The following is a 12,360-nucleotide window of genomic DNA, read 5'->3' as shown; positions in this document are numbered from 1 at the left end:
ATCTCCTGTGTGCTGCTCAGTGGAAGACCAGCTGTCAGGACTTGGAAAAGCAGGAAGGTTCCTTTCCAGAAGGACACTTGGAAGTTAATTATATGCACAACATACGAGAAAAACTTGTAGAATAACTATTAGCAGATTATATTAGTCTGACAGACTTGAAGAAAATAGAGATGTTTGTGTATTCATAGGAATAGTCTCAGAGGATATTCCCTGAAACATTACCAATCTCTTGGGGGTGAGATTTTGGCAGATCTTCTACTGTTTCATTTTCATACTTAAACAATTTTTATGAGTATATATATCATTTGTAATTAAAAAAAAGAAACAAAAAATAGGCATTTCCAACAAGAGACAGGCTATCTGTACCTTAGGAGTAGGGTCAGCAGGACGATTCTGTAAGCACGAGGGAGCCTTTGTAGACCTGTTTTCCAAGCCAGTCTTTTCTGGGGAAGCTCAAAAGAAATATGATGCCCCAGACTTCACAGAGGAAATGACGAGTCCATGTAACTGAGGCCAAGCAGGGACCTGGTGAAAGTTCTACACTCCCCAAAGGCTGATCAGCTGCATATTCCAGAGGCCAGTTACTAGAATAACTTCCCAGCCTGGCAGTGAAGTCAGGTACAGTCAGTGGGAGGAGAACTTGGAGAAGCCCCAGTAGGTCTGTGGAAAAGGATACCGCAGGGACTCCAGGCCTGCTACGATGAAGGAGAACTTTTAAGTCCTTTGGATTTTGCAAACACTTTAAAAATAATTGCACCAGATAGTCTGGGTGAATTCCTAAGCCTTGCTGGTGCTGGATGCTGTGCCCATCATTGGCCAGTGTTCACACTGGACAGAGGTGATCCCGGGAATGGGTCTCAGTCTCTCCCATTCCCTCTGCAGGTAACAGGCGACGTCCAGAGACAGACATGGAGGGTAAGAAAGCAAGGGAGAGAGTAGCTGTGGCTTTGAAGATAGAGAAGATAGACAAGGTTGTCAAGGAGGCAGAGAGGGAGGAGCCGTGAAGGATGCCCTGAAAACTAGGTGAAAAAAGGAGAAGGTCGTGCTGACGAAGCAGGGTACTATGGCCCTTGGAATCGCCATGGAACAACCAGATTTTACTTGCCTGTCTTTTTCTTGCTCTAAATTATGACACTTAGTTATACCCAAACTGTTCTTGATTAAACTCTTTTGACAGATCAAAAATAAGATAAATGAAGTGAAACTGTATTTACACTGAATCAATTAATAGCTAAGAACAATTTAAGTAATTTTTACGTCTACTTTTTAAAAAAATGATGTATCTGTATTTCTGTTGTTCCTATCGTCATATCACCTGCTATGAAATTCATAGCTAATGTCAAAAAAGGTTAGAAATGACAGTGCTTTCCTGTGCTCTTGTAAACAGAAAATAGTTTAGCAAAGGGTTTATCTGGTGTTGAGGTGTTTAGATCATTAATCACATCCCAAGGTTTTTATTGACATTCTATCTTCCTTGATCTCAAACAGTGATCCTTCCAAAGTAATCAAAGGATATTGCATTATCACATTAAAAAAAAATGAGTTTAAAGCACACTGAAACTGGAAGATGTTTGAGCAGGTAAAAAGTTTGTAAATGTTTAAACTGAGAAGAGAAGTTTTACAAGTATGGAACCGGGGTCATTTTGACAGCAAAGTCACAACTATGGTACATTTCAAAACATTTCAAAGCATTTTCATATGCTGGCTCTATAGCATAGGTGTCTTTTTGAAAGGCAGTTTACTTATTCATTGTTTAAATATCATCTTTACCCTGGAGGGACAAAATTAAGTGTGTTTATTATTTGGAAAACATCTGCTAGGTAACATATTATCATTACCACTTGTCATCCTAGAAGAGGTCAGCAAATTTGGGACACTTGCCTTTTTAAAAAAGAAAAATGAATAGCCCATAACATTGTTAGCTCTTTTAAGAATTTTGCCACGGAAAACTAGACACTTCTGGGTATACAACAGATTTTCATTGTCATTTTACATCTTGTTACAACATCCTACAAATGTTCTCCTTTTTAAAGGTCTTGTTTTTACTGCTTGTATATATCCTATAGCAAGTAAACTGCAATATATTACAATAAATGGAAAGATTATAAATAAGTAAGGTGCCACCCTGCTCAGTCTCTTCATTCTGGATCTTCTCTCAGGCTTCCATGGTTTGTGATATGTGACTGTCTAGACTGAGTTGAGGTATCAGGGTTTTCAGTATGTTTATTAAGCTGCATTTCTTCTTTATATCTTAGATTGCACTAGAAATAGAGGTTCTAACTTTTTTCCTGCGCCTCTGTGGATGTAATGCTCCCCTTAGGGCATGCATATATATATATCTATATATATCTATGTATAGATATATGTGTGTGTGTGTGTGTGTGTGTGTGTGTACACACATATATATCCCCTTTTGAAGACCCCTAGCTCTATCTCAGAGCATAGGAAGCCCTCTGTGATTTGGCTCCCGTCTACCTCTCCAGACTTATTTCCTGCCATGAGCCGGTCTTGTACCATGTACTCCAACAACTCCAAACTGCTTTTTTGTTCCTTAATGTACCACGCTGTCCCCTCTGCCTAGAATGTTCTTCCCTCATTCCTCTTCCTCTCCTCCACTATGCCCTATAAAACTCAGCTAGGGGCGTCTAAATAGCCTTTCTGTGCCTCCTCCCACCCCACCCCAACCCCAAATTAGGTATTTTTCCTTGTGCTCACAGAACACTCGGTGTGTCTCTGACACTGCATCACTGGTATTTTATTATGTTTGTGTCTCTCTCTACCACTGTCCCGCAAGTTCCTTGGGGGTAGAGACCTGTCGTACTTAACTTGTGGTTTAGAGATGTTTATGACTGAGTGAATATCGGTTACTTCCTTCACATCTGCTACTTTGAAGTTTCTCTCGCAGAAAGAGGGTTGATACATTCATTCATCCCTGCTGTACATTCCTGTACAGTCTGTTTCAAAATTCTGTCCCTTCCACAGAGAACATACAGTGTTAAATCTTCTGTTCAGTCTCCCCTTTTTTTTAACTTGACATATATTTCTGATCTCTTTTTCAGTAGAGAGATGTGTATGTTTATTTTTCTTTCATTTTTTAACCTCCCACCCTCTTAATCCTTTTTTTTTTTTTTTTTTTTTTTTTTTTTTGGTTTTGCAGGCTTTGGATGGATTTTTCTTTGTTGTGAACTGTGAAGGGAGAATTGTATTTGTGTCGGAGAATGTGACCAGCTACTTGGGTTACAATCAGGAGGAATTAATGAATACCAGTGTCTACAGCATACTGCATGTAGGGGATCATGCAGAATTTGTGAAGAATCTGCTACCAAAATCACTAGGTACAAAGCAATGTGTTTTTCAAAAGAATATGAACTCTCTCTAGCTGTTTCTCACATTATATAATTGTTGTGTTTATATTACATAGTATCATTTTGAAATAAGTTCTAACACATTAAAAATATTTTTCAATTTAATTTCAGCCTGATGTGTAAATACGAAGAGGGAGTATCATCAAATAGCTGGTAGAGAGCATTCCTTTTATCCTGTTCCTCCAGCTTATGACCTAGCCATGTGACAGTGGTGAGAAGCAGAGTAGTCACTGCCTTGCCACTAGAAGCTTCTGCTTGAAACTGCCTTTGTTTTCGGCTTCGATTATGTCCAAGAAAGAGACACATATATATCCTTCCCACCACCCTGCTCAAAAAGAAGAAAAAGGAGGAAGGGAGGGAGAAATATACTGTCATATTACGTATATACTAAAATGAATATTTTTGGATGTAAGTGGTTTCAAACTCAGATGTCCTAAGTATGGGTGCACAGGTTGTTTGCTGACAAAGGAGCCTAGCTGAGAGGACGGATGGGGTCTGATTTCCAACCTCTGTTCCATTTGCTACACTGTGTGCCTATTCCGTAGCCTGTATGTACTCCCAAAGTAAGGAAGGGCCTTGGCTAGAAATTCTATGTAACTAATACACACATGCAAATTAAATGTTATCTGTAGCTCTTTATTTTCGACATTGTTCGCTCAATGGAAAGGAAGCCTCATTCTTTGAAAAGAGTAGTTAGTACACGTTTATAGTACCTGGGGGCCTGAAATGATTATTTCTAGTAAAATCACTAGTTAGATACTTGAATTATCAAAGGGTCTTATGTGCTTTGGTATAGCATTTTACAGTGTAAATGATTTTAGAGATGATATAGTGGATTCCTTTATTTTAAAGATGGTGCAGGGGCACCTGGGTGGCTCAGTCAGTTAAGCGTCTGACTCCTGGTTTGGGCTCAGGTCATGCTCTCACAGTTTGTGGGTTCGAGCCCTGTGTTGGGCTCTGCACTGATAATGTGGAACCTGCTTGAGATTCTCTCTTTCCCTGTTTCTCTGCCCCTTCTCCATGTGCTTGCATGTGCGCACACGTGCGTGCTCTCTCTCTCTCAAAATAAATAAATAATGATAAAGGTGGTGCAGAGATAAAGTAATTAACCTAAACCTCACAGCTAGCTCATAGCAGAACCAAGACTCCTTCTTCCAGTACAGGTTTGTTTCCGTGATTTCCTCTAACACTCTAACAGTTACACGGTGATGAGATCGTAAAAAGGAGGAAGGGTCAGTGAAGAGAATAAAGTTAAAAGAAAAACAAAAAACTGTTGGGAATGGTGAAAGAAGAGCCTTAAAAACCTTCCAGCTGCCACCATGGTTTGAATAGAACATTGTAACTGGGAAATGGTGTCCCATCACACAGTGATTATCATTTGAAATGTATAGACCTATTTTCTATAACTGAATTCGGTTTTTTATACCGAGTCAGGTAACATTTATGTTTAACAATCATTTTTATGTTATAACTTATTGATTACCCGCTATATTTGAGGCATTGTTGCATATAAACTGTGCAAATAAAATAAGGTATAAGAATGGTTATAAGAACCCAAGGTTGGTCTCTGTCTATTCTAAATATTTGAGTCACAGTCTCCTTTGAGAAACTGAATCCTGTCCCCAAAAAAGGCGCACATGTACACAAGCCCATCCTTAAGAAGACACACCTGCCAGGTTAAAACTCCTGCTTAACAATGGATCTGTGGTTTCCAATCAGGTTTTCATTTCTAGGATGCAACTGGAAACAAATAGAAAAGTGCATTAATTAACTGCTTGTAAAAATGTGAGCAAAAGAGCTAGGAAGTTATTAATTTTTAATTTTGTCTTTAACTGTTTATACAGACTGTTAATGAATTAAGAATTTGTAAGGCCTTATTTTTGAGGGGGGATGTCCTATACAATCTGTTAGAAAATTTTACAGTTTTCTGATTGGTAGACATTTAGATTTGCTAAGAAAGATAAGTATCCTATTGCCTCAGGATAATGTGAGACCTGAAGAGATCTGTCTTTTAATCTGAGTATCTGACGAAGCAGATGGCTATAGGTATGTCTTTTGTATCCTCCGAGTTTTTCACCTTATTCACAGACATATAATCAATTTTTCTTCCGCAGTAAATGGAGTTCCTTGGCCTCAAGAGGCAACACGACGAAATAGCCATACCTTTAACTGCAGGATGCTAATTCACCCTCCAGATGAGCCAGGCACCGAGAACCAAGAAGCTTGCCAGCGGTATGAAGTAATGCAGTGTTTTACTGTGTCACAGCCAAAATCAATTCAAGAGGATGGAGAAGGTAAAACAAAGGGTGATTTTAAGGTGTTTGATCGCTTTTTCCATGACTTTAAAGACCAAGGAGGTAGTTGATTATAAGTAGCCTTTTTCAGATAGTATTGGTCACTATATTATGCATCATAGTGGCTATTCAGTTTACTACGTATTTCTTAATACTTAAGAAAAGAACTGCCAACATGTAGACTCACCCCTTTAAAAAGCCCCCAAACTCTCAGTTTTAAGCTGGCATTCCCACTAAAATGTCAAATTCAAACCAACTTGCTGCCTAGAAATAAGAGACGCAGCTAACTGCTGCCAGTTGGAAATGTACCAGATATAGCAGGCTGTTGAACAGCTCTGATTTTTAGAAAGTTTCAAGTTTAGAGTGTGGGGAACATTGGAGAATAGAGTTAGCATTTTTGAGGCCATACAAGGTAATTTATAAGGAGAAAGCTTATGAACAGATGAAAACACAGCTGAAGCTCTAATATGAACATGGTATCAACATGGCATTGATTAAAATCTGTGACAGTGGATGAATTTTCCATGTGAACTACTGAGTTAAGAACACCGCAAATTGGAAACTGGAGTAAGGACTAGGGAAGGTAGTAGATGAGGACTTAATCAGATGCAAAAAAAGGGCCATGCATGTAGCAGGCTTCACCCGTGAATGGGTGCCACAGTCAACTGAGGACTTTTTGTAAAATACACATACCAGTGCCAGCCTGTCTTGTATGACTGAAGTTCATGTTTAGCTATGCGATGTTGTGTGTAACACTCAAGAAAATTGGAAATGGAACTTCGAAAAAGTTATGGGTCCCAACAACATAAAGTCCTTTATCAGGGGCAAAATAATGTTTCTTCAGAAAGAGTTAAATGTTTTTGTCATATGGTAATTTTTATCTGCACAGTGGTTATAAGAATAATTTCTGTGGCCATTAAGTACTGATAAGTATAGGAAATTGACTAAGGACTCTATTTTTTAAAAAATCACTGTGTTGCTTAAATCTAGTGAAAACTACTTCTTCAAGTTGTTATCATGCAAGTACATGAGATGCATCTGTCTCCTCTGGTTTATGTCAGAACATTCAACGGGAAGGGATAATGTATGCTAACTGGATCTCTACCTGGAGCTGCCAGCTTTTGGTTACCAGCAATTTTATCACTAATACTATATTATTAGATCAGAGCGGCTCCGATATTGTGTCAGATCCCGTAACATGTTGTTTTTATAAAAACCATTAGTGGCAAATGATAGATGTGAACTGTTTTCTGCCCTCCTTTCTTCAACTTCCCCTTCTTGTTTTGGGCAGATTTCCAGTCATGTTTGATTTGTATTGCACGGCGATTACCTCGGCCTCCAGCTATTACCGGTGTAGAATCCTTTATGACCAAGCAAGATACTACAGGTACTAACTGCAAAGTTTAGAATTACATCCAAAATTTTGTGTTCGTCTGTTCTCTGCTATTCAGCTTCTGTTCACCAGTCTTTTACAAAAAATACTTTAAATGATAGTCCTGATCTTGTGCATTTTATTTTAATTTTATTTTTTTATTTTTTTAAGATTTTACTTTTCAGCAAAATCCACACCCAATGTGGAGCTCGAACTCATAACCTCAAGATCAAGAGTCTCATGCTGCATCGACCAAGTCAGTCAGATGCCCCATTGATCTTGTGCATTTTAGATGCTATCATCATTGTCATGAGCAGGGTGCTGGGGGGAATATTATAACTATTAACATATTGTTTTGGTTATAAATTACTTTTCATAATCATGGAATAAAATTTTTAAAGAAATTTGGCAATGTAGATGTAAATATATTTATTTATAAATGGTGGCTTTAAAATTATGCTTAAATGTATCTAGCTATTTCTTTTTCCCTTCTTCTTTTTCTTTAAATGTATTCAGCACATACTGATCGAGTGCCTAGAAGTGCCTGTCACTATGTGTGACTGCTCAGGTATACAAGGCTGAGCCAAAAATCAATAACGTAATTACAAATTGTGGTGCATTTTATGATGGAAAAGGTGTGAGATGGTAAAAGGGAAACAAACAGGGAGTACCTGTTTTTAAATTAGCTGGTTAACCAGTGCCTGTCTGAGGAGCTGATACGGAGCCCTGAGCTCCAAAGGATGAGGTGGTACAAACTCTGCACAGGGTGGAGGGGGTGGCGAGGAGGGGTCATGGTGTGGGGTGAGGACTCCTGATTGAGGGAGGAGAGCTGTGATGGCCCTCAGGAAACAGACAGGCGTGTCAGGCGAGCTGAAAGAAGGGCAGCAGAGCCCAGAGTAAGTAACGGTAGGACTTCCAGAAAGTAAGGCCCTCTTTGGAAAGGCCTGCTTCAGATTTGATTTTTGGCAAAAACAATCTGTTGTTGTTCTTTACAATTTTACATAGTATTTTCCATATGTTATGTAATCTTCACTTTGAACACACCAAGTTTCATGCTTTTACATCAGAGTTAGGTGTGTATCACTTGCCTCTCTCACTTTAAAATAGGGATATTTTAAAATAGGGATAAGATACTACAGATAGATTTTTTTTTTTAGCAGGCCAAGGTTTAAACAGTCATTTCTACTGAATTTTATTCTTTGTGAAAATTTGGTTTTAATGTACTTTTTGACCTTTACCATTTTTATAAATTTATTAATATTTGTTACAATACTTATTAATGTTTTAGTCCCAGAAATCAAGTATTCCTGTTGTGTTCCTTATTCTTGTGTTTTTAAAGATAAGCTCCCAGCTGCTCTAACTAAAGAGTAGGTGGGGATAAATTAGCACAAATAATAGAGTACAGTAAAGAGAATATCTAGGACTTGGAGATACAGAATCTGAGTGTAGTCATTATCACTTAACCGTAACTTTCTTCGCTCCCTTTTTGAGTCTGCCATCTACCTGTCCTTTTCCATTTTCCACCAATGAACAGCTCTGGAAAAATTTGATAACCTTTATTGAAAACTAAAACCACTAAGGCGTGGAGGAAAAATAGGGTCCTCTGACAAATATAACTGGTCTTTTGTGTCAGTAAAACCAGGTAAGGGCTGGTGAGATAGCAGAATAAGAGCTTGCTGGAAAGGATGATGGTTAGGCTACAGGATAAATGTGGAAGATGAAGGATGCTTAAAAATTATGAGGATAATTTAGGAACAATATATTTCAGCTTTTCCTTATATTGAATTTCTACAAATTGAATCATTAATTGTTTTAAAAGAAGACTATTATCCCATAGGAACACTGTTGTGACTGGTAGTTTTGTTTCTGGCCAAGGACCCAGCATTACTATCTTAGATATACCTGATTTAAAAATAAATACATAAAAGTTTAAAAATTGAACTCCGAATCATAAAATAATTATAAACCTACAGGGAACCTCAAGGATCACAGACTTTAGCCTACCCATTTTACAAATGATGGAATGGTGCCTTTTCCAGAACCATACAGCTAATTGTTAAGAACAGATATCCTTAGGCCCTAATATAGGACCCTTCATTTCTGTCTCATTGCTTTCCACCAAAGCACTAGTAAAAGGACATTACTGTACTGTATGCACTTACTACATAAAAGATACCAGAGGAAATGTAAATAGAAGGAAATAAAAAGGTACCAAAGAAATAAAGTGTTCATAAAATGTAAAACTAACGTTTTATTATATCATCAAATTGATTTAGATTTAAAAAAATAATAAACTAGCTATAATAAATATTAGATATTTAATTCCTTAAATTTTAGTAGTAGTTTTAACTCTCCATGGGGTGGTTCATGTCCCTTAAAAAAAGAAGAAGTCTTCTACCAGGAAATGTTGAACAGGGGCTTACTGGTTTGTCTGATTGGTTGACTGGTTGGTTAAACTTTCCTCCAGCAAGCAGAGGTACTCTAAATCAACCTGTTCATGATTCTCTTCTAAGATAGTCTCTTTATTACCTAATCATTTGTTACCATTGCTAATAATGGAATCACTTTCTCCCTTCCAATCCTGTAGTTGTAGACTCTTGCTCTTTGTGGTTAGTACTGACATGAATGCACACACACACACACACACACACCTCCCTTAATCATTGCCTGTTAGAAGCATTGTTGCTTGTGAAGATCACATAACAGTTGATTTTCTGCTACAACCAACTCTTGACCTCTGATGTAATAAGAGACAAAAGATTAAATAATTACAATTCTTAAAAAATCCAGAATTGTCTATAGTTGCAATCAAGGGTTTATCAGGCTTTGCCCAAACTATTCTTAAATAACAAAATTTTCTTATTTAAGTTGAAATTTCTACCATTTACATTTATGCCAAGACTTGGGCGACAGCCTTATCAGACAGACTCAGATATATCAGATTCAAGACTCTCACTTAAAGAGGCCTAATACGTTTATTTCCAAACAAACCAAGTGAAATATATATAGAAGGGATTAGTTAAAATGAGAACACACAAACAGTACAATAGATTTGAGTTGATTGTGAGAAGAGGGAAGGAAAAGAGAAATCAGACATTCACAGAAGAGGAAACATGAAATACTCAACCTTATTCATTGGGAGGTACAAATTTAGAGCATAAACATTTTTCACCTACTAATTGTAAAAAATAAAGACTGACAGTACCCCAAGTGATGGAGAAGATGTTGGATTAACAGTAACTTCTATATAAGTTCCTAGAAAACAGTTTAATATTATGAAGTTGAATGTTCACATAACCTGTGACTCAACAGTTTTGTTCCTACGTATATACCCTAGAGAAACTCTCACACACATGCACCATGGAAAATGTAGATGATGTTCACAGAAGCACCGATTGTAAAAAAAAAAGGGGGGGGGGGACAATTTAGATGTCCCTTGACAGGAGAATGTAAAAACAGAGGGATGGGGCAAGTGAGGAGTACACACATGATGGGATCGTATAGGTGATGTTCAAGTTCTGAAGTTGGATGGTGGGTTTGCAGGTTTTCATGTTATTAATCTAATTGTGCATATGTGTGTGTGTGTGTGTGTGTGTGTGTGTGTGTGTGTGTGTGTGTAACCTGTATTATTTTGTGTTAATATCAGGTTGCATCAAGAAATAAAACAGATCTGAACAATCCCAAACTGAATCAATTGGTCCCTGGTTAACCAAGGAATAATTTACCTGAATTCTTCCACAGCCATCTAGGAAATTTGTTCAAATAGGATGACAATAGCAAATCACCACTACATTTTTATAAAGCATATGTTCTTTGTGCAGAATGTCTTACAAATCTTAGGTTCTGACATATCTTTTTCTGATGTAACTTTTATTGCCTTCAGTCTTTGTTTACTCTCAAATGCCCAAGACGAGGTAGAAAAGGAAGGTCTTGCCTACTTTGTCGTATTCTCTTCACTTAGTTAATGGAAATTAATTTAAACCAAAATAATATATTTCACCTCTGCCTCTCCTTCCCCAATAAGTGTTCCAGTCGTTAGGATATATTAGAGTAGGATCCAAAGAGCAAGTATGAGGAGTTGGACCTGTATTAGCCTCTGCACCTTCAGGCCTTTGTAGTTTGACTTTAATGCTTGACTGGAATGGAATTTTAGAATATGATGTACTAATATACAACACCCTCAAGGCCAAAACAATTTTTTATTGTCATGTAAGTGATATACTCCATTATCATATGTAGCAAAAATTAATAGTTTATTAATGTTTTTGTCCATTAAGCATTTAGGAGCGGCAGCGCATTTCTTAGATGTAGTTGTTAATTTTGAAATATGGATGACTTATATCAAGAAGCTATCACAAGTGTAAACTTTGATTCTTCATGTAGGCAAAATCATCTCTATTGATACCAGTTCCCTGAGAGCTGCTGGCAGAACTGGCTGGGAAGATTTAGTGAGGAAGTGCATTTATGCTTTTTTCCAACCTCAGGGCAGAGAACCATCTTATGCCAGACAACTGTTTCAAGAAGGTAAAGTTTTTTCTCTCTTAATTACTTTCATTAACCTTGCTTTTTATTCATATCAAGTAATTTATATAGAACTTATGGCTTGATAAGTATTTTCTCCAAATTACAGTTTTTGCAATAATCAGTTTTAGGAAAGGAAGAAATGGGTAAGCAAAGTAATTCATGAGTGGATCCTGAATTTGGGATGCACATTTTAAAGAAGAGGATATCATGTGGTGGTCACTCACTCATTCATTCATTCATTCATTGAGCAGACATGTATCAAGTTCTTCACATACATAGAACACTATTTCAGATGGCAGGGATACAGTGATGACTAATAAGCAGGGTTTTGCCCTCAAGGAGCTCAAAATATATTAGGGCAACATATGACAACTTTAAAGATCAGTGTGACATGGCCTTATGTCTAGAGGTATAACCAAAGAAGAAAAAAATTAATTCTGACTTGGAGAATCAGGGATGGCTGCAGAGAGAAAGTGATCATTTCATCTGGCTTTTGAAGATCATTCCCAGCAGAAGAGACATGTGAAAGGGCTTCTAATTAATATAGAAATCCGTATTATACATGTTGACTTCATTACTGTTACGGTTCCTGTATCACCTGACTCCTGTTGAAGTTTCAAGTTAAAATATGTCATATGAAATTAATAATTGTATAGATGCTGTGTCATAGTACTATGGGAGATTAAACAAGTATATTCCTTGCCCTTAAGGAACTTAACAGTATTACAGGAAACATAGGGAAAATTATTTGAGAAAGTCCATAGAATTTCAGAGGTGAGGGTTTTGATACACTTTTAAAATATCA

At 37.3% G+C, this 12,360-nt stretch overlaps 1 protein-coding gene across 16 annotated transcripts in view; it reads left to right on the top strand.

Moving 5' to 3' along the window:
* NCOA1 (nuclear receptor coactivator 1) overlaps window positions 1-12,360 on the top strand; it is a 241,278-nt gene that overhangs the window by 171,502 nt on the left and 57,416 nt on the right. For all 16 annotated transcript variants that reach the window (XM_049651968.1, XM_049651961.1, XM_049651964.1 and 13 more), the window contains 4 exons: window positions 3,158-3,335; window positions 5,480-5,659; window positions 6,951-7,046; window positions 11,415-11,555. In XM_049651968.1, coding sequence (XP_049507925.1) covers window positions 3,158-3,335; window positions 5,480-5,659; window positions 6,951-7,046; window positions 11,415-11,555 — 595 coding nt within the window. The remainder of the gene's footprint in view (window positions 1-3,157; window positions 3,336-5,479; window positions 5,660-6,950; window positions 7,047-11,414; window positions 11,556-12,360) is intronic.

Source organism: Panthera uncia, assembly GCF_023721935.1.
Source record: "Panthera uncia isolate 11264 chromosome A3 unlocalized genomic scaffold, Puncia_PCG_1.0 HiC_scaffold_12, whole genome shotgun sequence".
Lineage (NCBI taxonomy): Eukaryota > Metazoa > Chordata > Mammalia > Carnivora > Felidae > Panthera > Panthera uncia.
This window is presented reverse-complemented; position numbering and strand designations above follow the sequence as displayed.